Source organism: Natrix helvetica (genome assembly GCF_964273705.1).
Source record: "Natrix helvetica genome assembly, chromosome: 5".
Lineage (NCBI taxonomy): Eukaryota > Metazoa > Chordata > Lepidosauria > Squamata > Natricidae > Natrix > Natrix helvetica.
Genome location: NC_138551.1, coordinates 71,279,961 through 71,305,366, shown reverse-complemented (window position 1 = coordinate 71,305,366; position 25,406 = coordinate 71,279,961). Strand labels below are relative to the sequence as shown.

Below are 25,406 nucleotides of genomic sequence, written 5' to 3'. Positions count from 1 at the left end.
GAGAGATTGCCAGGGAGGGCAGACAATTTTTATCTAAGCTTTCTCCTCCAGGACACTAACCCGGTTACCACGTATGCAGTGGCAAAGTTCTGTGCTGCTGCAATGTCCATAAGAAAAAAATTGGCTACAGAAGTATAGTTGTCATCTTGTACCAATTATCTGGACATATCTCTAACAATCTTTGGACCATTGTATTTACTCCTATACTTAATAGCGTTGCACCCAGGTAAACCAGGGAGTGACCCAAACAATCTGAGAACATGGATGTTATTTTCCACTTTTAATGTCAATACTTTTTAAGTATATCTTAATGTCAGTACTTTTTAACATATTGCAAAAACTAATGTGTATTGTTGGTCTTTGACCGTAATAAAGATTTACTTACTTACTTACTTACTTACTTACTTACTTACTTACTTACTTACTTACTTACGAAACACATAGTATTTAAATAGAAGCATAATTAAATATATAAACATATTTACATCATCCCAACAAACCCATCTTAGAAAATGACAGATAAAAACTATGCCAACTGTCTGCATCTTGTGTGTTGCTGCTTTTAGTAATTGTCACCTACAGTCCGTTAATTTGCCTACAATTCTATAGACCGTGCCAGATCTTTCTAACCATGCTTCACCTGTAACTGAACAATCTCTCCCTGCTCCTAGGGAAATGATCCCATGGATAGACCTCATATGTATAATCTACCTACTAAGTTGAAAAGAGGGTTGCTGTTAAAAAATATAGCTATTGTTAATTTAAAAAGCACAGGAATTCCATTCCTTACAACAGGAGCTGACAACCTTAAACACCCAAACAGCCACAAAAGTCCTAACCAAAAGCCCCCTGTTCAATTCTGGAGTCGACTGGAAGTCCAGTTCCCCCATCATAGTCTCCTTCTAGCATGGCATCCTTTTTCCTCTGACCAGGAGGGTCTCCTTCCCTCACCATAGAGCCTCCTTCTAATGTGGGATCCTTTTTCCTTTACCTGTCATAACTGAAAGCCCTATCAATTGTGCAGCTGACCAGCAACAGGGAGCCACAGCAGAGGGATGAAAGAGCCACATGCGTCTCCAGAGCCACGGGTTGCTGACCTCTGCCTTAAAGTAAATACAAACTGAAATGAGATGAGGCTGCTTCTTAAAAGCATCTGTATTTAACAATGCAGCAATCAGCAATATGAAATGGAAGAGAAATAATCGCAATAAGATTTGTTGAAAGTTTGTAATAGTAAGTTGTTTGGTTGATATATAGTGAGGACCTTTATGGATCATGCTTAGATACAATTTTTAGCTCTCTGAACCTATTAATTCCACTCCGAATCCTTCCATTGCACGATGACATTAAGCCAAATAGTTCATGCTCTTTTAGAACTTGAATTCTGTGACACTCTATTGACAAGGTTGCATTTTATGGTGTTCATATAGTGCTAAAATGTGCAAATATTTATTCCTCAAAGATTATACTTGCTCTAAATCACAGAAGCATTTTGGCTTGGCATAGGGTATGTTTAAATCAATCAACTGGACTTTATTCATACAGGAAAATTTAGATTCGTTCCCTCTTTCGCATAACATGTACTGTAGATGCAAATTAATAGAATTAACAGAGTTGGAAGGGACCTTGAAGGTCTTCTAGTGCAATCCCCTGTTTATGCAAGAAACTCTGTCCCATTTCAGATAAGTGGCTGCTCAATCTTTTCTTAAAAATCTCCAATGTTAGACTACCTACACCTTCTAGAGGCAAGTTGTTCTACCCAGGGGTGGGTTCTGGCTGGCGCTACTGTCTGTTTGCATATAGGCACGCTTTGTGCGCATGCTGGGTGTGCACTGCACACACATGCACAGTTCAATCGAAATTGTTCTGCGCATGTGCAGAACTCCAAAAAATGATGATTACGGTGGTGACCAGGGGCATGGCCAGCCTGGGTCCCTGCCAGTTCTGCGACCCAGGCTGACACACCACTACTGCTTTGGCTGAACCAGGCCAAACCAGTAGGAACCCACCTCTGGTTCTATTGGTTAATTGTTCTCACTGTCAGGAAATTTTTCCTTAGTTCTAAGTTGCCTCTCTGCTTCCTAAGTTTCCATCCATTGCCTCTCTCTTTCCTGTCCTGCCTTCAGGTGCTTTGAAATTATTAATTCCATAATTTTTGAATGTGTTGTGCCTCAGCATGCAGCTGAGGCACAATGAAGTCATCAGATTTTCTGGTAATATAAACAACAATTTGAAAGAGCAGAATGTTGTGAAGATATGATGGATGATGTACAGACTACCTGAATGAATAACCCCAAAAATATCCTATTAGCAGAACTTTGACAGACTGCATAGTTCTACTATATGAACATAAAGATTTCTAATAATATTTATCTTGTCCTTATATGTGTAAATCACAACAAAGTTAATTTTTATCTTCATCATAACTGCAATCATCATAACTGCAAATGTACTCTTCAAAGGACCTGATGATGATGATGATGATGATGATGATCATGATGATGAAGAAGAAGAAGAAGAAGAAGAAGTTATCTTCTTCTTCTTCTTCTTCTTCTTCTTCATCATCATCATCATCATCATCATCATCATCATCACCTCTGCAGAGTCCCCACTTTTATGATTTTGTAGGTCTATAAAGCAAAAGGAAAGTGAGATTGTAAGCACATCACAGTTTCACCTAGTGGTCACTTCATTTAATGACCAAATTGCCAGTTCCAATTGTGGTTGTTAACTGAGGAGTACCCATGTAGCTGAACCAGAGGTTCCAGTGGTTTTCTCAACTCTCAGAACAGCCAGTGCTTTGCTTACAGTAAAGGATCTAGTTATGGAGAATGGCTTTAGAAAGGCTGCAAGCTGTGGTTCTCCTCACCGATGAATAAGGAAAGAGGCATACTCTGTGGTTTTTCATACTCACCCACTGAATCGATTGTCTGCTTCAGGGAATAACATCCTTGCCTGTTTTTACTTTTGACTACTATGCAAACAATGGGAAGACCTGAAAGATGGAGCACATACTCAATAAGCTTTGGTCCCATGCATGATAGGTCTTTCCAAGGAAGAAGCAATGAGGAAAATGATTACACATGACCGGGAATAAAAACCCACATCCCATAGTACATATATGTAAAGAAGTCTCTTATCCTTACGACCAAACCTTAACATACTAGATATGTCTTCTAATATGTTAGTATGCCCTAGTCTGTTCTTCTTTTTTCAAAACCAAATTTCAATTTGTTTTAATGCCCAGCAAAATGGAATCAGACCAAGGTCTCTTGGCATATCTTGTCCATAATTATATGGACAGCTTTGTCATTCTCACTTTCAAATTTCGGCAGAGGGTTTTCTTGAGTCAGTTTCCTATCCATGTTTTATATCAATTATCATAAACATCCAGAGCAAACCCCAGTGATGCTATTTGGCTCATCCAAATTGCATGAATAATAAACATGTTCCTCAATCACAAATTAGATAACTCGTGTCATGTTATGTGATATTTTAACTCATGTGATCCCATCCCATATTTACCATACAAATTTATTTGGCCTACTCTTACGTTACTTTTTCTGTTTCTGAATATTTAGCAGTTTTGAAATGCCTTGGTTTAAATCATCTTCAGATAAGAATTTAAATATTAGGGGGGAAATTAAGAATAAACATTAAATTGTCATTTAGACTTATTTCTTAAATTGCTGAAGATTCTTTTTGTTTTTGTAATGGGTTATTATATTTCTCTATATCAAATGCAAACATAATTTGATGGTTAACACTAACAATGCTATTTTCCATCATTAGTAGCACAACAGTGACTACAGATTTCTTTTCTTCTAAAAAGATTTCATGGCTCCTGATAAACTAAGTAAAAGTTTTTTTTTAAAAAGAAATGGTATAAATATTTTTATTGAAGATGGGCAAATTGGGATCAATTTAGATTAGACATTTGAAATAATTTGGAAAATCAGTTCAGTTTAAATGTTCAAATAATTTAGAAAGTCAATCAAATTTGATTTGGATATCTGTATATATTGGGACCAATTTTTCAAAGTGGACTTAACTTCAGTTCATTTGGCTAATGCAGATGATTATATTATGTGTTATGATGCTAGGAAAGCTTCCTAACAGAACTGAACTGGGCAGACATGATTCACTTTGATAAATCAAATCAATCTGTTAATTTGATTTGTAGAATCAATTCAGTGCTCTCAATTAATCCAAACCAGTTCATTATTCATACAAGTTAATGTGTAGAAATGAAAGAAATGAATATTAAAACAATATTAATTATTGTTTTTTTAAAGCAAGAAGTTGCTTTACAATGTCAATAAAAGTTGTTATTGGCAAAGCTTACTTGACGTTAAAGGTTATGGAAAAGCAAATATTCTGTTCTTTGGGGAATTTAAATTTTTGTTTTGTGAGAACAACATGTTTTTTAATTTATCTGAATAATGCAACCTTCATTTTATTTATTTCTTTGTTCATGAAATATACTGTATGCTGTTCCATTTCTGGAAACCCTGAGCAGCTTATAACATTTACAATGTATTAAAACAAAACTAGATTAATTTAAATGTAAACAGACAATTCAATGCATTTTTCTCATTGCCAAGTATCTTTCTGAAGCTAATCACTATTATGTCTAACACAATAATGCAAATTAAATATAAAGTTAGTTTAAAAATGGAGCATAATAGGAATAAGGCAGTTTTGCAATTATGAGCATTTTGTATTGAAGCCAGAAAATAAAATGCAAGCATAGAATAAGTAGGAAAATTGTGCTGCTTTCCTTTGTTCTATTTATGTTGTCATGTTGCTGTTTTGTTGTTGGCTTCATGTTAATGAGTATCATTGTAAACAATAACTCAGGAATCATAGTTTCCACTGTGAATTTGAATCCTTTTTGGAAAAAGGCCTATTATTTATGGAATCTTTAAATAAATCTCAATGAGTTATAGTTCACTCATGAGAATAATAGCATTCCTTCCCTGTCTCTGTAGTCTGACTTTTCTTCTAGTGCAATGCTATGATGTATTATATTAATTATAATGCTACACGAGGACACATCATGCAAATTAAATGCAATAGCAATGGTATCCTAACAATGCAAATTCTTACAAAAGTGAGGTTACCCGCAAGCAACAATGAACCAAGGTCCCTCAACTCCATTAAACTTTTATGTCAATGAATTTGTCCATGCCATCTTTCAATGTGAATGTCAGACCCACTAAATCAGAGGCTGATTTATATACTCTCTTAGGGCTGTTGACCCAGCTATTTTCCCCCTCAGCCAAACTGGATCCTTCTGTAAATGTCAAACAGTGGCTGAACACTGCTAAACTGAGGGGATGGAAATAAATAACTCAAAAACAACGGTATTGCTTTTCACTAAGAGACGATGCAAACCTATGTTAGAAAGCTGTGACATTCAGCAAAGTAAAGATGCTTCTCTTTCTAGACATACAGTTCCAGGTTAGAACAAAGAGTCACCATTGACCTCAGTAAGTTTACCAAACTCAATGATATCATATTGTTTCCTACAGTCATTGAAGGTTTTGACACTAAGGTGTTGAATCTGCCATGGCTTAGTGTATATATTTTGATTATTCTTATTTTGAAACTGCCAAATCCAATTCATCAGATGCTTATTGCTGGCTTCTGCTCTGAATAGGTAGGCTTCAGATGTCCTTTTAGAGAAGCTCAAATAAAGAACTGGTCTCTCCATACCTCATCCTTAGTGAAGCATGCAAACCAGTGTCTGCATTTCCTATGTTGGATGAGGAGAGGACATCTTTTTTCTTCTGTTCTGGCCACTTTTTACAGAGGCATGATTGAGAGAGCATTTTAACAAATTGCATCACTTTTGGTTGGGTGGCAGCAGTGCCGCAGACAGAAAGTCCATACAGAGAGTGGTAAGGACAGCTGAGAAGATTATAGGTGGCTCGCTTCCTGTTATTCAGGATACTGCTTATAAGCGCTATGTGCTTAGAGCTCAAAGCATTGCCAGAGACCCCACACACCCACTTTATGGTCTGTTTCTGTTGCTCCCCTCTGAGAGAAGGTTTCAAAATATTTCTAGCAGGACTTCCAGATTCTGTAACAGCTTTGTTCCCTATGGGCATCTGTCGGGTAAACTCACAATATTTGTTTTTCTCACCATGAGAAAAACATGTATGCGAACTAGACTGTGTTGTTTCTCCATCATATAATGTATGTGGCTATATGCATAATTTTGCATTTATTTATTTGTTTTGTCATGTTTATGTAGAGGTAGAGACCCTTTGAGAGCTGTATGCAATGAAATTTCATTTTAATGTATGCTGATTAGTGTACATTCAAAGTGACAATAAAGTTGTTCCAAGTCTAAATGAGAATCTGCCACATCTAGGAATGAATCATTGGCTCAGCTTGCTTTGCCAATGGCTTGTTCACTTTCAGCTTTTCTGTCTCATCTCTAACATCACTCAGAACAAACAAGAATCCTTAACTTGGACCTGTAGAATTACAGATGCAAAATTCTCTGAACCAAGAATCTCTTTCATATTCTTTGTATGCTCCCCAATTATCTCTGGAGAATCCTTTTTGGTACAACAGAAGAGCAATCACAGTAGCAAAGATCAATTCTTTACCTTTGATTCTGACTAAGAAGAGATATAATAACATCCCTTATGCAGAATGTTTCTGCGCCTCTCTTTGCATCTCTGCAATTGAATCAGTAGGTCATGTTTTTTTTTTCATTTCCTCTGCTTTGCTTCGCATGCAAAGCCCACAACCCCACTTCTTACTCATTGTGCAGGCAGATCTGATTCTTCTCCTTACTGATTTCTCTTCTACTAGGAATGCAGTGAAGTTTTGCATAATTGCAGTTGTTATTAAAAAGCACTTGATTTTATTCTAATGCTTGCTAAGGGCACAGAGCACCATCCATCCATCATCCATCCATCTAACTAATTTTGCTATGACATCTTTACTAATCCATTTTTACATACGTTTTTATCTGTCACCTTGTCACCTGCTTCCTTTTGTTCACTCTATATAAATTTATTTTGGATCTCTAAAAAAATTATTTTAAAAAGCAAACCCCTCACATATTAACTATTATTGAACTAGTAGGGTTTTTAAACTCCCATCTGCTGATAGCTTAAGTGTAAGTTTCTGCCCTTCTGTTCAGTGGATCATAGACACTGAGAAACATGTTTTTTTTCTGATTGCCTAGTACTATTTATTTTGCATATATGTGTGCATTAAACTCAAGTATCCTTGTAACATGGTAAGAGTGGGCAATATGATTTATTTTGGTGAAAATGCTAATGACAATGATAGTAAAAATTGTGGTTCACAATCTTTTTGTTATTCTTGATGCTTGTCCTCTGGTTTATTACTTGGACACATAACATTCTCATAAAAATACAGATTTAATCTAGATGAACTCACAGCACAATGCCTCTGCTATAACAGAATCATAGATTTATCCTGTTAAATTGCCTATAAATATACATCCTCTCTTAGGCACCTGCTTCTTTTCATGTAAGTCTCCGTCACTCCAATCACAGACTGATTATAGATTGTTTTATAGCTTGCTAGCTTTTATCAGCAACCTCTTTGTTTTCCTTCCTTCATCTTTGTAGCTTTTGTGAGCTTTATTTTTTCCATTTTGACTGTTTTGAAAGATGAAAACATTTTTTTAAGTGCGGCATGGCATTAAAATGGTATATTTCCTTCTTATTCACCCTCATTATTTGTGAATTGTGGATAACAATTTATTAAAAGAAAATGACTGAAAAAATGTATTTTCTACATGCGTCAAAGCCATTCTCCATACAAAGAGAACATTGCAAAATGTTATTTTCCAAACAGAACTGTGCAAAAAAAAAAAAAAACCTTAAAAAAAGCCATGGATACATGAAAGCTCTTATTGTATATAAAAAGGTCTGTTCCATATTTACCAACAGCTAATAGAGGAAGCAAGAGTGATGATGGAACCAAGGTTAATGAGGGCCACCTCTATAGTAAACCTTTAAGGAAGAGAGATGTCCATCAAATCCAAATCTCCATTTCATCTGAATTCATATATTTTATAGAACATATATTCCATTTGCATAATTATATAATTGCTGTTTTGATTTGATTGACTCAACATTATTGACAGATGACATAAATAGATGGAAATGTTGTAAATTGTATCAATTAAGCAGACTGCTTCAGAAAGAACAAGTTAATTTTTGGCTTAGTGTGGAAGTAAAATTTTGTCTGTACCATTCAAGTCTTTTAAGTGGAATTAAGCCTTTGCTCTCACTCTATTGATTGTTTTGAACATCTGAATCCTGACATTATATTGATTGATCATCTGAATTTTGTTCCTATCTTGTCATGTAAGAAAAATGTATTAAAATGTGACAAATAATAATACATGCTGGACTTCACCATGCAAAACAAATAATGATGAAGTATCAAGACTTTGGGTGGGGCAATTTCCCATCAGCTTAAGAAAAATTGACAGAAAGCATTTTCTCTCTTTTTCTTTCTTTTGGATAACTCAGATGCTGAATTCAGAAAGGTCTGCCCTGTGAGCTCCCCCCATTTCACTTTCTGTTTTTGTATCTTGATATTCAGAAATTAAGAGGAAATGTTTTTCTCTCCTGATTCTTATTCCCATGCACAGAGCACAGAGATCTACTTAAATAGAAGTATTTCCCCCCTTTCTAAGAACACAACAACTTGCACAACGTGTAGCATCAAAACTGGACAATTGCACATATTAGCCTAATAAAATGAAAAGTTTTATTCCAGTTGCTGGCTTCAAAACCAATTGGAATTGATCTTCGAAAGATAACAGTGGTTCATTTTATCTCAAATGAGCAAAAGACCCATGAAAACCAACCAACCTCCTCTGCCTGCCTCTGTCCCCTCCTTTCCCTTCCCTCTCCTCGTTATCTCCCCATAATGTCCTTTGCTTTCCTTCCCTGTCCTGTCCTGTCCTGTCCTGTCCTGTAGACAACAGGATAATGTTCAGAAACATATTAATCTTAATGACCCAGCACTAGAACTGAAATCAAGGAGTGGTATATCACTTGGTGGTACAAATAAAACCTATTGCTAAGGGTTATGATTAGGATTTGACCTATTCTGATTTGACTCTAGGAAATGATGAAAAATATATTGCAAAAGAATATGCAGGGACACTGGGGAAAAAACTCTTCCGAATACTAGAAAATTTAGAATTTTCAAATTTTTGCAACTTACAGTACAAAATGTAAATAAATGTGTAACATACCCCTAGAGAAATGAATGCACAACTTTAAGGTGAAAATCTGTACTCCGGGTTCCCCCTTTTTTAAGAAGTAGAAGGAGAGAGGAGAGGAAAAACAGTGCATTACAGTGGAAATCATGTGCAGACTGATGTTAGTTCTATATTGTAGTGGTTGGGGTGGGTGGGGAGGGCAGCGGGAAACACAGCTAACAAAAGTAGCCTAACTGTATTTGCTGGCTTTTGTCACCATGGCTTTTTCAAGTACTAAATGAAAAATGTGCATGCAGAGAGTGTTGATTAGAAAAGCAGAAAGTACATGAGCTGGGTCAGAGTTTTTCTGCAGCTATGCAAAGGCTTGAAAAGCAATTCAGAAACAGGAAGTCTAGCTCATCCTTATGTTTACCTAAGATAAAGGAAAAGGATTGAGTAGAGGGTTCAGGAGGTTTCATTTCAAAAGCTTACTTCATCTGTATTCTGAATGGAATGGCAGCAGATTGACCAAATGTTGAAAAGGATTTGTTGAGATACGCACCCTATGACATCGTCTCTGGCATACAAGGGAAGCAACATTTGCCTACAGATTCAAGGAAGAATTGCTAAGGATGTGCAAAGCATTCATATATAATCAAACTATGGTTTTCTAAGATATCTAGATTAAACACCTGTACCATATTCAGGATGACCAATATTGTTTCGTATTCATTGGATTCTTTTCAGAGGTATTCTTAGTCTATTTTTTTTAATTGGAGCTGCAATGAACAAGCAAAAGTACAGCTATCTATCTCAAAACATAACAGATGTTAATGAAAATACTTAAATACTTAAATGAGGGCTGGAAATGAATGGAATTTTTAAGATTCGATTTGTTTCCCTCTTCAGATCAATGGAATGATTAGCTCTGAATTAAATTACGTACATTGTGCAAAGGTGTAGAAACGTGGACTTGATTGGTTAATGTGTAATTTTTATTATATTTTCTTAGGACTGTTGTCTGGAGAAAAGGACATTTAAACATTCCTTCTATGTAACCTAATCCCAGTCCCAGAACTACGGCTTGCCTTTTATGGATGGTAAAGTCAAGCAAGCAAGGATTAATTGTCTACTTAATGATATGTTTATATTATTCTCTAAATCCAACTCGTATTATTTTTTATTATTGCAGTATTACCAGTTTGGGAAATGCAGAAAAATGAATAGGAGTCAGTGAAATATTCAGTCTGATACTAAATTACTGAAAACTGAGCCATATATAAAGATGAATATGGTTAGGTATTTTATCTCTTAATGACAAAACTGCTACCTGTGCTCATAGTAGAATGAGTCACATTTGAGACACTACTGTGTCTCTTATAGGGACACTGTCTCCTTAAACTGAACATCTGATAATCGGAAACTATGTTTCCATATATAAGTACCCGTAGTTCCCAATTTAGGACAATTGAGCCCAAAATTTCTGTTCTTAAGCAGTTGTCTGTTCTTAAGCAATAAACAAACCCTCCACACACCCACACACGTTATGACTTTTCTTCAATTTCAATTTCAATTTATTAAATTTATAAACTGCCCCCTCTCCCCGAGGGGACTCGGGGCGGTGTACAGACAGAAATAAAATGCACAATAACCAACAGAAATACAAAACCCCAGACAAACAAATTGAACAAAAAGTCTGTACAATGATCATAAAATTAGCTAATAATTAAAACCAACTAAAATACCCCAAAATTTAAAATTTAAAATACCGGCCAGGAAGGTCGGGATTAGATTATGATTATGATTATGATTGGGCCAGCTAATTGGAACAGGTGGGTCTTGAGTTTCTTACGGAAGGAGCGGAGATCAGCAGTAATTCTAATATCGGGGGGGAGGTCGTTCCAGAGGGTTGGGCCCATCACAGAGAAGGCCCTACTCCTGGGCACCGCCCGCCGGCATTGCTTAGCGGATGGTACCCGGAGGAGTCCCTCTCTGTGAGAGCGAATTGGTCGCCATAGCTGTTAATCACTAGCTGAATCACTACAGTTAGTAAAACAGTTGTTAAATGAATCTGGCTTCCCCACTGATTTGCTTGTCAAGAGGTCATGAAAGATTATCACATGAGCCCAAGATGCTGCAACTGTCATAAATTTGGCCAGTTGCCAAAAGTCAGAATTTTGGACAAATGACCCTGGGGATTTTGCAGTATAAAAAGCAGTCATAAGTCACTTTTTTCACCCATTGTAACTTTGGACAGTCATTAAATGAATGGTTGTAAGTCAAGGATGACCTGTAGCGGAACTGGTATCTAAATGGGTCGAAATAATTTTCTGGTTTAGAACTGGTGCCTGACACTCAAAGTAACTAGTTTTAATAGCATCTGCAAAACAAAAAGCATATGTAGGTCTGAAGGATACTTTTGCTATTAAAGAATAATACATTTGTAAAGTTGAAAGTGTCCTTGCTTGACGACCACTCATTCAGTTGACTGTTCAAAGATATGATGGTGCTGAACAAGTGGTAGTAGCCATGATCCTTGAAGTTCCACTATCCCAAGCCCCCTCTGGCTATGCAATCACCATCTGAGTACTTGGCCTCACACTTAGAACAGTTGCAGCATCCTAAAATCATGGAATCTTGCAACAAAGTCAATGGGAAAACAATCAAGGGAGGTTGTAAATCACTTCAGTAAATCTCCCTCCAGACCCCAGCAGCAGCCATATGAAGTCTAGTTGCACTTGCACTACATTGGTCCCTCATATTCCTCTCTCAGCCAGCAGTAGCCACTTATCTGCCTGGCAATCTCCTTGCAAGCTGCCTAAGACTTGCAACTTCCTGCTGGCTTCCCCATTGGCTTTACTTGTGGGAAGCCAGTAGGAAGTTGAGTATAATGCAATCATCTCATAGAGCTGTTTAATGACCTGTGAACCTTGCTTACAATGGCAAGGGAGACTGCTAGGACTGTGATCACTAAGTAATGCAAATAAATGATGTTTTACTTTAAAACCACCTTGCTTAACAATATAAATCTGTCCAATTACCATTGTAAAGGTAGGACTACCTGTGTATATGGAGAAGATAAAAGTCAGGTAGATTTTTTTTCTTCTTGTTCTTTGTCTCACTATAAAAATATGACTTACGAAACACCCACTTTTGGTCTCAAAAGGTTCAGCCACTGCACCTACTTGTTTTGGGGTGTTTTGATATTTCAGCCATCCTTTCATATCTAACTTGTTTTTGTTTGCAAGGATGCAATGAATGAAGTAGCAAATTGTTAGGAATGTAAGCTAACAGTTGGGTCAGCAATATATAAACCATGATGGTAGTACTGTAGCTTTAAGTACTGCTGTAATGTGATTGGTTGCTGTTACCTCAAGCAGCCATAAGATGGAGCCAGAATGACTGTTAGCTCTCTGTTTGTTAGATGCTGATCGGTGGATACTGCTTGTGAGTTTTGCTACTGTTAGCGACTTTGTGTGCTGAACTGATTATATGATACTGGACTGTATTTGATGTATAACCGACTGACTGAACCGTGTGTAAATTGAACTCTGAATACCTCTATTTTCCACAAAAGTAAAATCCTATTTAAACTGCAGTGTCACTATATGCTGGTTTTTTGTGTTCTCCAATACAACTCTCATTACGCTTCTCTGCACACTTGCTCTCCTAATGGGAGCTTACCTAACACAAATCTTAGTTTGTATAAATATTTATCTAGAAAACTTTGAAAGTTGCATTTTAAATTTATCCAGAAATTGTTAGTTAAAACAGAAATTGTTAGGTTATGCTCTTAGGTATTGTTATGCACTTCCCTTCCCTTGTTGTGGTAACAACATGCTTTGCAAACCATATATAGCTATTTATTTAAAGAAACATAATCTATTTTATTACACATTTCTTCTTTTTAAGATATATCCTTTGCATCTCCAACTCTTCAAAAAAATCTTGATTAGACCAACTTAGCTCATATTTTGCTAATAGTTTTTTTATTGATAAAACCACTAATATTGCTATTAATTTTAATATTTTAATTGAATTCATTCATATCTTCTTTATTTCAAAAACAGAACATTAGTTCACACTTGAAGATGTCATACCTGGATTATGTTAATAGTTGATTGGTAGGCTTTTCTAACTATGATGTCCTTGCATTGGTTCATATCAGAAGAATTTGCTCCTAGATATGTCTGGATATGCTCCTATTTCTTTTTTCTACCTCAATTGTGGCTGAATATTAAGAAGCTCTATGCATTTAAATGTCTAATGTTGACTTTTCAGGTTGCATGTATTCAAGACCAACTGGCCTATTTGAACAACTCAATTCCAATTCATTTTTCCTATGTGTTCAGCTTGATTGTGTGTTAAGTTTTTCCTCATGTTCAAATGGCCCCTTACACTGTAGGACTTTTCCCACTTAACTTCCTGGAATCCATTCTCCCTTGAATTTCATTTGATTTAAAGAAGTCAAGTTAAAAAGGCTTCTTTATGCAAGACCTTTATGAAACTGGAAGAACCTTCTTTCTCATTGTTCACTAGAGATTTATATTTTGGTTGTGCACTGTTATATTGCATTAGCAAATGCCTTGCATTGAGTATTATATATATATATTTACTGCAGGTTGTACTGTAGATAGTATTTTGATTTTCCTGTTGTGCACTTAGTTATAATTGCACATTAAATAAAATTCCCACTACTAAACAGTTAACATTTGGTTTCTGATTAAATCTCACATTTATGACAACAAATTCAGTTCCAGGATCTTTACTCTTTTTCGTAGTGATAAACTCAAATGTTTCTCTTCTCTTTTGTATGCAGGTATTGCTTCTAGACTCGAAACTCGCATGAATCCTCTGATGCCAGCTCAAGTCACCAGGGTAGCGGCTATCTCATCACCAGCTGTGACGTTCATGGCAACCAATTTGGTGGATCAAACATTAGCAGGTGTGTTTATGTTTCACTATACTGATTATCCCGCTAAAGCATATGTTGCGTATTTGCATACATTTCAACCAAATTGTTTCCTGCGTTGTACAGTAATGAAAAAACCCTCTGCTAACAGAAGCATTTTGCAATTGAACTAAATCTAGCATGGTTACGCAGCAACTGTTGTAGGATTTGCATCAATTGAAGAACAGAGGAGGTTTCTTTTTTCTTTTTTACAAAGTCTATTCCAGAATGGTTTAATTTTTTTCTCCCCTTTTAGACTTTGGAACCAAAGAAGTAGGTTTTTTCCCCTGTTTTAATAAATAAGATTTGAGCAGTAACATTTTGAAAGTCTCCGTCCTTAAAATGTCATTTGCAAAAGAATACCTCTACTTCTTAGAGCAGAAGTATTAGAGTCGCGGTGGCGCAGTGGTTAGAGTGCAGTACTGCAGGCTACGACTCCTAATCACCGGCTGCCTGCAGTTTGGCAGTTCAAATCTCACCAGGCTCAACGTTGACTCAGCCTTCCATCCTTCCTAGGTGGGTAAAATGAGGACCCAGATTGTTGGGGAAAATTTGCTGACTCTGTAAACCGCTTAGAGAAAGCTGGAAATCACTCTTATATAAGTCTAAGTGCTATTGCTATTATAGAAGCCACACCTCCACTAAAATGGGTTATCATGATACAGGAATGAATATATCTATATGGTTTCTCTGATGACTGAGCAATTATTTGAGACGCCTTATTTCTCTCTTACCTGTCATCATATTGTCATATTCCTTCTTTGTCTTTCTCGTCTTCAGGCTCACCTACTGTAACTAGCCAGCTGCCATTTAGACACACAAACTGAACTTTTCCCCCTCTCCTCTGAATTGTCTTAGTTCTTTACCTTTTCCGCAATGTCAGGGTTTTTTCCCCTCCTCTGGATGACGATATGGGTGTAGCAGACTGGTGGGTGAAAAATAGTGATTCTTCAAATGTTCATCTGCCCAGATTCCAATATAAAACTGAACTAATTCACACTTCCTGGACAGAATCTGTTATTTTTTGCAGTTGTCTGAATGTTGCACGTGTTTAAACTATTTTGCTTTAATTAACTTATGCAAGAGAGGATGTAATTGTCTTAAATTCAGATGGACAATTTTATTCCACTGGAAGATCTATAGCTCATTTTTTCAATCTTTATCAATCAAAGACTGCAGTAGATACTAACTTAAAACACTTTCGTGTAGTTACAATATTTTATCTCCTGTGGACAACTTTAGAATAGCTTAAGAGGCTCAATGCACTTATTCTGGTGCATTTTTGTCAAAAGCTGGGGAAAAAGCATACCATCAAAAAAAAAAAAAACACCCCACAATATCACCTAATATAAAAGCTGGTAGCAATATCTTGAGTATCTTCATAGGACACATTGATGTCAGTTTGGTCATGCTTCACTCAATGTATGCAGTTCTGTAAACGAAGCATAAATTAAATATACAGGTAGGCTTTGTTGTGCAATATACTAAGCTAAATTATGGGTTTGCCCAAAATTTCAGTGTGTCTTGTGAACACATTGATTGTATAATATTGTTTAGATCAAAACAATAGTAGAATAAGACAAATACATTGTACAAATACATTGTGCAAATTCACGTTGGAGATCAACAAGCTGAATGAAATCAGTAACAAATCAGTAGCCCTTCTTGTTTAATTTTTCTCCTAGTCAATAACTCTAATTCCAAGGAACTGTAACTCTTAGCCAAATATTATTTGAATTGTTCAGTGTTTCTCGTATTCCTGTTTCTCATAAAATTTATGAATGCATAAAACCGTTAATATCACTTCAAACACTTTACTTATATTGCTATCAACTTTATATGCCAGTTCTCTGTTCACAAGTAGTTTATGGTGAATTGATGAATAGATTAATTTGTTCTGTTCCACAGTTTGTTGTCCCCAATAATGGGCCTTAGCCTGGTTCTGAAGCCAGTAAGTCCACCAAACAGGAGGAATGGCTTTTAGCTTCTTTTATTGGAGTACTCCAGCAAAAGAGTCCCAGCTTCAAAGGGACCAAGAACAAAGGCACCCTGTTCTGACCCAGGCTTCCTTAAAAAGCATGAAGCAGAGTCTTGATCCTCGCAAAACCCCTTTTATTTACACAACTGTAAATTCCTTTCATTCACAGTCAGCAAGTCTTTCAGAAGAATATTTATCAACACGAACCTTATCTTGCTTGCCAGAGAGCTGCCAGATAACTAGTTTCCAAATGCAGGGCAAGGCAACACTTGGCACAGAGTCTCTTATAGTCACAAACATAACTTTCCACTCTTGAAACTACAGAAGGAACAAAATGTTTCCTGCAAAAGCCCACTCCCCATTTGTTCCTATTTTGTTTCCTATGGGAGAAGCCAATCACCTCTAAGGTGTGGCTTTACTCCCAAGTTGATCCTGCTTTCCTAGTTGTTCTTGTCTTCTGGCAGTTGTGCGCATGCACACACTGGACAGCACCAGCTGTTCCTTTGCCTTGCTGCTGTCTAGCTCCCTCTCTGCTTCCAACACAGAGCCCTCGCCTGAGCTTTCTTCAGCCCCCAGGACTGGCCCATGTTCCTCCGCAACCTCCTCACTGTCTGAACCTGCTGCCAGCCACAACACACCCCTACTTGGCCACCCCTACTTACACCATCCATTAAACATTTGTTTATTCATCCCTTTCTGCTCTATCAGGCACATAGCACACATGCATGTCATCTCTGTGTCATAAAATCCTGAAATGCCTTCACTCTTACCAGGATGGCCCCTCCTAATCCCAGGGCTAATACATCAGCTTCCATTCATGCTTTACAGTAGACATATATTTTCACTCATTGCAATTGTTTTGACTCTGATGCAGAATTCAGAAGTGCAAAATCTTCTGGATAACTCACTTTAGATGAGATAAGTTAATGATTGAATTTAGCAGAGTCTGAATTTCAGTCCTTTTGGATGCTGGATGCTGCTCCTCCTCCCTTTCAGTTTAGATTGGACTCTACCATGTTCAATGTCTTATGCATCCTAAGGTACTCTCCACCTCTTGCTTTGTTAAAAAGCTGCACCTGTTTCAAACAAGAATATCAGCATATCAGATGAAACAATGTATTGGGAATGTAATAGAGCCTGCCTTTTTGGACTTAAACAATAGGGACATCTGATTCTGTTTGCATATTTTGCAGCTGCGCCTCATTAGTAGATACCTTGCCTAATTCTGTGCCCAAGTCTTCAGGTAAAGTTTTTTTCTACCAGTTGCTGCAGGCTTTTGCAAGTTAACAAAATGAAGTATTTTGCTAGAGAAACTGTGACCACAATATGGTTAGCATGTGGGCTAATGTGGTAGAAATACATGCTTTAGAGATAAAGCTTTGACATTTGTACATGTATGGTTCAAATTGTTTGGGATTGAGTTTAAATGTTACCGTAATTAGAATTCCATTCTGGAAATCATGAACAGTTTATAGGAACGAAATATACTATAGTTCCTTTGCTGTACCTTTTGGTGTTTGGGTACATTTTGTAGAACCTGAGAAACACATTTTTTTTCTGATTTCTCAGGTCATTGTAGAATAAGGGATTTTTTTTGGGGGGGGGCTATGTGGAGTTTTTGTTTTAATCCAATATTACAAGCAGCATTTGTGAGATAGATTTATGTTATTTAAAGTTTGGAAATTCATGATTAGTGATTCAGACTAGAAGGTGATATTATCAGGAAGAAACTGAACCATAGATGCATTTGGGGCAGCTTTGATAGCATCTCACGTGATATACAGACAATTGTATGTTCCAACATGACTGTTTTTCTATCGGTCATTGCTAATCCTTCAGTAGAGCTATTTACAGACCCCTTGCATTCCAGCCTTTTGTCCAGCCAATATAATCACACCCAGAGCTTCCCTGTTAGCTTTTACATACTGATTATCGGGATAGAGGCAAGGGGCAATGAGTAGAAAAGAAGGGATGGAGTCCAAAAATCAGCAGGAAGGAAGAGTATCAGCATATCAATATATCAAGTTGAAATCTTGTCTGCTTCTCACAGCAATAATTATAGAATTATTTCTGAGGAGAATGTTTTTCTTGGATTCATAGCCAAACACATCTGGCTTGGATTGGGCCAAACTGTTCCCAATGAGCCTGCCCAGCCATTTCTAGTTCAGCTCTGTAATGGTCTTGGGGAGTAGTCTTGGATTATTCTGAATTTTGAGTCTTGGGGACACGATGCTTTGGGCCAGTATTGCTTTCTAGATGATAGGTACAGGAAATGGACATCTCCACGAGAACTTCCAATTAGAAAAAAAGGGTCTCTACTCTGTTCTTTCATGGGAGTTTCAGGGGCCAGGATTTGGATTCAAACTCTGATTCTGACAATGTTACTCCAGCTCAGGTAGTAGACAGTCAGCCTCAGGAATCTTCAAGCCACGATTCATCAGAGAAGGCTGAGCAATCATAGGCATCTCCTAAATCAGCTGGAGCAGTCAGACAATGACGATCATCAGCATCAGACTTTGATACATGCAGCCGCCAGCAGAGCAATGGCAGTCAATGAGGCTTCTCACTAGGCAAAGGGCACGGCCTGAATAATTGCAGCCAGCTGTGTGCAGGCAGATTTATGTAGCTGCTGTATGTTCAATCTTTGTTGGAAAGAACCATCTGAAACCCTAGTTTGTGATTCTTGTTCCTTTGTTTACTTATAAATCTATGAGTATTGGATTGGCAGACAATCAACTTGATGCTCTGATTTCTTGGACCACTCTATGGCAGCCTAGACTTCAAACAGATTTATTCAGGCAAGATCCTTTTGTACAGAACCCTGATTTACAATCTTGTCTACTGTTATCTCCTTGACTCCATAGCAACTGTGTCTGAATGTGAATGCCTGCACCCTAGACAGAACAGATTGGTGTCTGGGAAATGGACCCCTTGGTAAATCCAAAGAAGTTTCCCTAATACAGATAGTCCTCGACCTATGACCGCAACAGAGCCCAGAATTACAGTCATCAAAGTTGTTGCTGTTGTTAAACAAGGCACCCATGCAATCCCGATTCTCCCCACTACAGTCATTATGTGTGGAGTATAGGGTGCCTCAGGGGTTGTAAAAGGTCCTTGGTTGCTAAACGAATCATCATAAATCAAGGATTACCTGGGTATACAGAAGCTGTGCAACAGAGGCAAATTGGTTTTCAGATTTTTGCTTCGCAGATTATATTTATATTTATTCAAAACATTTGTGTGGTTATCCAACTCAATGTGACTCTAGGGGGTTATGTAAATGTTTTAAATAAAAATAATTAGAAGAACTTACTCTCAAAACCTAAAATGTATATCAGTTGGCAGGAGTATTTTTCTACAGGTATGATCTGGTTACCGTAATAAAATAATTGAATCCATTAGAAGCTCCTTTAGTACTCTCTAACTGGAGAATTAAATAAAAATGGAATTGCTACCTAAATCATGTGATTGGTGCTCCCTTCCTATAATTATTTCCTATCTCGGTTGCCATACATTACAGATTTTCTCATTTATATGAATTGTTGTCATTTCTTTTTTGAACTGACCTGTGTTTTCTTGTCCTGTTAGGGATATAGAAATGACAGAAATGCAATCTACTTTACTACCTATGTTAGAGAGGAAGAATTCCCATCCATTACTGAGGTTTTTTTTTTTTTAATGTCCATTAAAAAAACAATTAAACACTTGCCTGTTTTCCTAAAAATGGGAAAGCTATACTATATTATACTATACAACTTCAGCTAATGGCATGATTGTTAATAAAAAATATGTTAGAACTCCCCCCCCCCCGGGTATTCTATTTCATATAAATGTCCCCCAAAGAACATTTTTTAAAAGTTTCTCAATTTAGCTCTTGTTTAAAAACTATTCTATTTGGAAAGTCTAACCAGTTTCAGAAGCATATTCCTTTTCAGATACATCACTCCTAGAGTTTATATGTGTGTCCAGGTGGAGATTGTTGAACGGAGAGGGATAAATACCAAATGCCATTCAAAGTTGTCATCTATACTGTGATGAAATCCATTGTGACAGATCTTGCAAAACCACTCCAGTAGATAGCCATGGTAGATTTTTTTTTAAAAAAAAATATTTATATTCTTACCAACTCTCCTCTTAGCACTTTTTCATCTTTTTCCTAACTTGGCATGATGGATAGCAGGTAATGGGAGAGTGGGGGAATCAATACGAAAATAAGGTGACAGTAGGTATAAGCATCAATAAATTCACATCACTCCATGCACATTTAGAGAGCAGTACACACATATTGTAGATACTTGGAATGCACAATCTCCACACACAGACCTTGGGATAACACCTAGAGCCTCTACGAGTTAAACCCCAAGCAGCAATGTTTCATAGAAGTGGAACATGTGGAATATTTATATTTTGATGGGCTGTAATTTCACTTAAAATCAGCTTGCATAAAGAAGAGAAGACACAACTTCACAGTTAACTAAAAATTATTCACACAGCTTGGTATTATTGACACATATTGGCAACAGGATTTCAGATTGAAGATTTTGAAGCCCTATCTAGAGATAGGAAAAGGTAAAGGTTCCCCTCACACATATGTGCTAGTCATTCCCAACTCTAGGGGGTGGTGCTCATCTCCATTTCAAAGCTGTCTGAAGACATCTATGTGGTCATTACTAAATGCCAAAGGCACACGGAACACTGTTACCTTCCCACCAAAGGTGGTTCCTATTTTGTCTCCTTGCATTTTCACATGCTTTCAAACTGCTAGGTTGACAGAAACAGGGACAAGTAATGGGAGCTCACTCCATGCTAGGGATTCGAACCGCCGAACTGCTGATCTTTCTGATCAACTAGTTCCGCGTCTTAGCCACTGAGCCACTGCATCCCTTGTCTAGAGATGCTAGAGGTTCAATCTCAGCCTTTTGCATGCAAATAGGTGCTTTTCACAAACTACAGTATCTATTTAGTCCTAGAAGAATTATAGCCACAAGAACAAAACCATTCCAATTCAGTGTGCAATTTTCGTATGCAACCTGCAATGTACACAGGAACAATTTTGAAGCAAACTCCTTACTGGAACTTGGAGTACATTATTCCCCTCTCCATTTGCTTTATTTTATGAGACCTTTCTGGGTCTTTTCATCATAACCAAAGCAGAATGAGTAAAGCAGCTATCTCTTGTTTTTTTCAGTAGCTTGGGCTGAAGGTGAATCATGCATTTCAGTAGCATTGGGTTATTGTGCAAAATCCAATAATAGAAACAGAGGCACCATAGATTCATTGTATGTGACATCTTTTTCCCAAAAGGGATCTATTGATTTATTGTTTGTAATCTGTATATCATTGTCTCTTGCATCCATGATCGCCCCTGAATTCTGCAATTAATCATAACTTGTTCTTTTATCAGCAACAACTAGAGGGAAATAGGTTATGATGCTTTCTTTTTTGATAGGAAAGAAGCTTTTCAATCAACCGGCATTCATTTTTTAGTAGTTTGGTTCTGCCTGTCACCTGAGACATTTCATGCTTTAAGGGCCCACGAATCAATATTTATGAATAGCTAAAATGCTCCAAGTCTCCTTCTCGACTGGAAAAATGAGTTGCTTCTGAATATATTTGCAAAAACATGACAATTAAGATACAAGTATGCTCATAAGCCTTTATTGGCATAATAAGAATTAACATCTAACTGGATTGCTCATCGGTTACTTCATAAGACTGATTGTTGCCAATATTTTAGTTAATGAGATATTTTGGTTGTATTGTACCTTTTAATGGAAAGAATTGATAGCACTGTTGTTATATTTCATCTAAAAACATTGAAATGACTGTTTTTGTAGTATACTGGCTGAAATGATCATTATTCATTAGAAAGTATGTTTTATATTCAATCCTGAATTTCATTATAATAAATTACTTAAAGTCTCTTCTTATTCTCTAACCAAAATTAGAGGATTCTTTAAATAAAGCATTTCCCTTCACATCTCAGTAGTATTTTTCTTGCTTGCAAGGGATTCCACTTTGTCATATATTTTATTGTCTTTATTAGTTTTATAATTTTTGAAGATTTGCACAAGAACACTAGAAAAGGCCTGCTCTTTATTTTCTGTTTCATTTCTAAGGATCAAAAATTCTCAATATTACAGTTCTATCTACTGTGTGTGTGTCCGTATATGTGTGACTATAGCCCCCCCCTCCCAATGCATTTTAAGCTATCTTCCTGGATCACGTTTATAGCAACAGTCTAGTTAATATAAAATCTGTAACAAGGTTCCCAATTAAATATAATTGTTCAGTACTTCTAAAATGTATTTAAAAATGACTATTTTCATCTGTAATGTTCTAGACTAGAGTATGTGAATTAGTTTAAATCTGTCCTATTAGTATGACATACATTCATGTGTTTGTGTGTTTATAAAGCCTGAAACTGTCATATATATTTTCTTCCATTCAGTCATGTCCAATTCTCAGAAACTGCCGGGACAAGTCCCTACAATTTCTTGGCAGGGCTTTTTAGGAGTGGTTTGTCATTTCATCCTTCCTTGGGCTGAGAGAAAGTGACTGGCCAGAGACCACCTAGCTGGTTTTGTGCCTAAGGCAGGACTAGAACTCATTCCTTGTTCATAGCCTGGTGCTTTAACCACTACATGAAACTCTCTCTCTCTCTTGTAATGTACTTGCCCCTAACAAAAATATTTTGTTGACTGCTTTCCATATTGTGCTTATTTTAATGAAATGTTTCATCATATGGAGAACTTTCACTGTCCCTATATACCAGCAAGTATCAGTCCCACAATGAGATAAGCTCAAGTTGGCTATCAATCATTAGAAGCTGATTATTACACAAACACTCCTCTAAAAATCCATATACAACGAACAAAGTGTCAACAGTGCATAACAACAAAGAAATCCAACTTCCAAAGATGAATAGATCAGACAGGATTTTGGACAGAACTCATAGAGTGGCAATATTCTTCAGTAAGAATTTATCAATAACTGAATCATTCTGTCTTACTCCAAGAATTCTAGTCATGCTTTATCTTGGTTGTCATTTCACTGATTCCTACTAAAAATGCTACCAGCTGCATACTGGTTCCTTGGAGTTTGGAGTCCTTGGATCAGAATATGATGGTTCCTTTGTAAACCTAAACTTTAGACAACCTTTACATGCCATGCAGGTTTCAGCAAAATTTTAGTTAGGCCAGGAGAATCTCTTAAGTCAAATTGTTCCTGCGCCATATATATTTCATCAGCATAACTAAGAACAGAACAGAACAGGTTTATTGGCTGTGTGATTAGACACAGAAGGAATTTGCCTCTAGTGCATCTCTCAGTGTACATACTGTTGGGAAAAATGTCCATCTGGGTTCCGTTCCAAGTGGGGAGAAATACACTGGAAACATGGAAGCTGCTTGGAAAGATGGTTTAATGCTGGACAGGACCATATGGTTTTTTTTGGTCCTGGGCAAAGAAAAGGGGCAGAGATGCTGAGAGTGCCTGGGTTTTATGCCCTCTCTGGGCTTTTGAATTTGAGCTTGTATTCTGATTGGTTGTCAGACTCCCATGGGGCCATGCAGGGGTAACTTTGTAGGTTGTCTTTGACTCCCAAGCTTGGTTGAGCCTTGCTGGGTGATGCAATCTTACCAGGTGTCATTGGGTGAGTTCTGTTGCTAGATGGGTCCTATTATGCTTGTTTGTTTGTTTTATTGGATTTATATGCCCTGGAGGCCATGTCTTTTGAGTTGTAGATAAGCTGGCCCAGGCCTTAATGGCCCATTAACAAAGGGAGGGGATGAGTTTCTGCCTCCCTTATAGGGGAAATATTCTGTCCTTTTAATATTTCCTAAAATATTTAATTTTTCTAGGACAGGGATGGGTGCTAACTTCCTACAATACAAACAACAAAGCAATGTCATAAATCATAAATCCTAAGATGCAGTCATTGTCACTGCGTTAAATTGTTTGCTAGCCTGAACTGAATAGCTGAACTGAAAGAATTACTGCGCAGGTCATAAGGTCTTATCAGCAATGATGTACTGCGCCTGCTCTTCACACATTCCAGAGACTTTTCTTTCCTTTTGATCTTTGTCCGTCTGCCAGGAAGCTGGTAGACAAATTGCTTCTGCCAAAATGTAACAATTAGATAGATTTGTTTTATTTCTTTATTTTCTTATTTTTGTATTAAAGCTTGTTTTTCATTAGAATATGTTTTCTGGGATTTTATTTCTTTTTTCGCACCTTAAAGATAATGCTGTTTGGAAAAGCCGCGATCTAAGACCTCATCTAGTTCAGGGTGAAATATTTTCCCCTGACAATCATAAATCATAAGATGTAAACAATATGTGTCCTAGGATAATGTTTTAGGATTTAATCTGAGCTGGTCACCGGGACCAGAACATTCTGCTAAAGAGAAGTTTCCTGAGGATGGGCTCCAGCACGAGTCCAAAAACTCAGGAGACTAAACCTCTGTTCCTGGTGACCGACCAAGATTGGATCCAGTTCCTTATCTTATATATATCCATGCCATTGCTAAATTATGTGATTGTGACAATACCTTAGATTTGTTTCCGCCCTAAATTCATGGATGTTATCTTTAAAAGAACAACAATATACATTTTCCACCCCAATATACATTTTCCAATTAATAATAGCAATACAATCCTACTGAAATTACTAAAAAATTTCCTCTGAATAAACAGGAATAGATTGGATCTATACAAATGGACGTATTCTTCAGTCAGTTTTATCCTAGTGATGTTTTTTGCTTTTACAAAGCCATTCTCCGCTTTTCCACTGTTTATATTAAATAAAACAAGACTTCATAACCTCAAATGAATTTTGATTGCCTAGTGTTTTGTGCTGCTTTCAAGCTGGAGTTTATTTGATGACAAAATCATGAGATTAGTGGAAGATCACAAAATGAGGAATACTTAGGGATGTCAAAATGTTCTGCTGCTTAAACCTTTGGAGAGTAATTGAATAGGCTTAGCTTTGCTAGAACAGGCAAAACATCAAAGCCAATTATATTTGCACAAAAGTCCTGGGCATGCAGGTTGCTTTGCAACATCTCTATAACTGTTGCAAAATCAATGATTGTTAAAGGAATATTTCCTACAAATCAAAACAACTCCATTTTTCTCATTGCCTCCCAAATTCACTTTCTAGCAGGCATATTAAGAACCTATTATTCAAAAATGTTCATCGGTCAGAGACTGTATTTTCTAAACAGCACATTAGTTGCTCCTGTAATTTTCGATAAGATGAATAAA

At 36.9% G+C, this 25,406-nt stretch overlaps 1 protein-coding gene across 3 annotated transcripts in view; it reads left to right on the top strand.

Moving 5' to 3' along the window:
- The window catches only part of TCERG1L (transcription elongation regulator 1 like), a 210,997-nt gene that overhangs the window by 130,843 nt on the left and 54,748 nt on the right, over positions 1-25,406 (top strand). For all 3 annotated transcript variants that reach the window (XM_081955683.1, XM_081955682.1, XM_081955684.1), the window contains exon 5: positions 14,031-14,156. In XM_081955683.1, the coding sequence (XP_081811809.1) occupies positions 14,031-14,156 (126 nt within the window). The remainder of the gene's footprint in view (positions 1-14,030; positions 14,157-25,406) is intronic.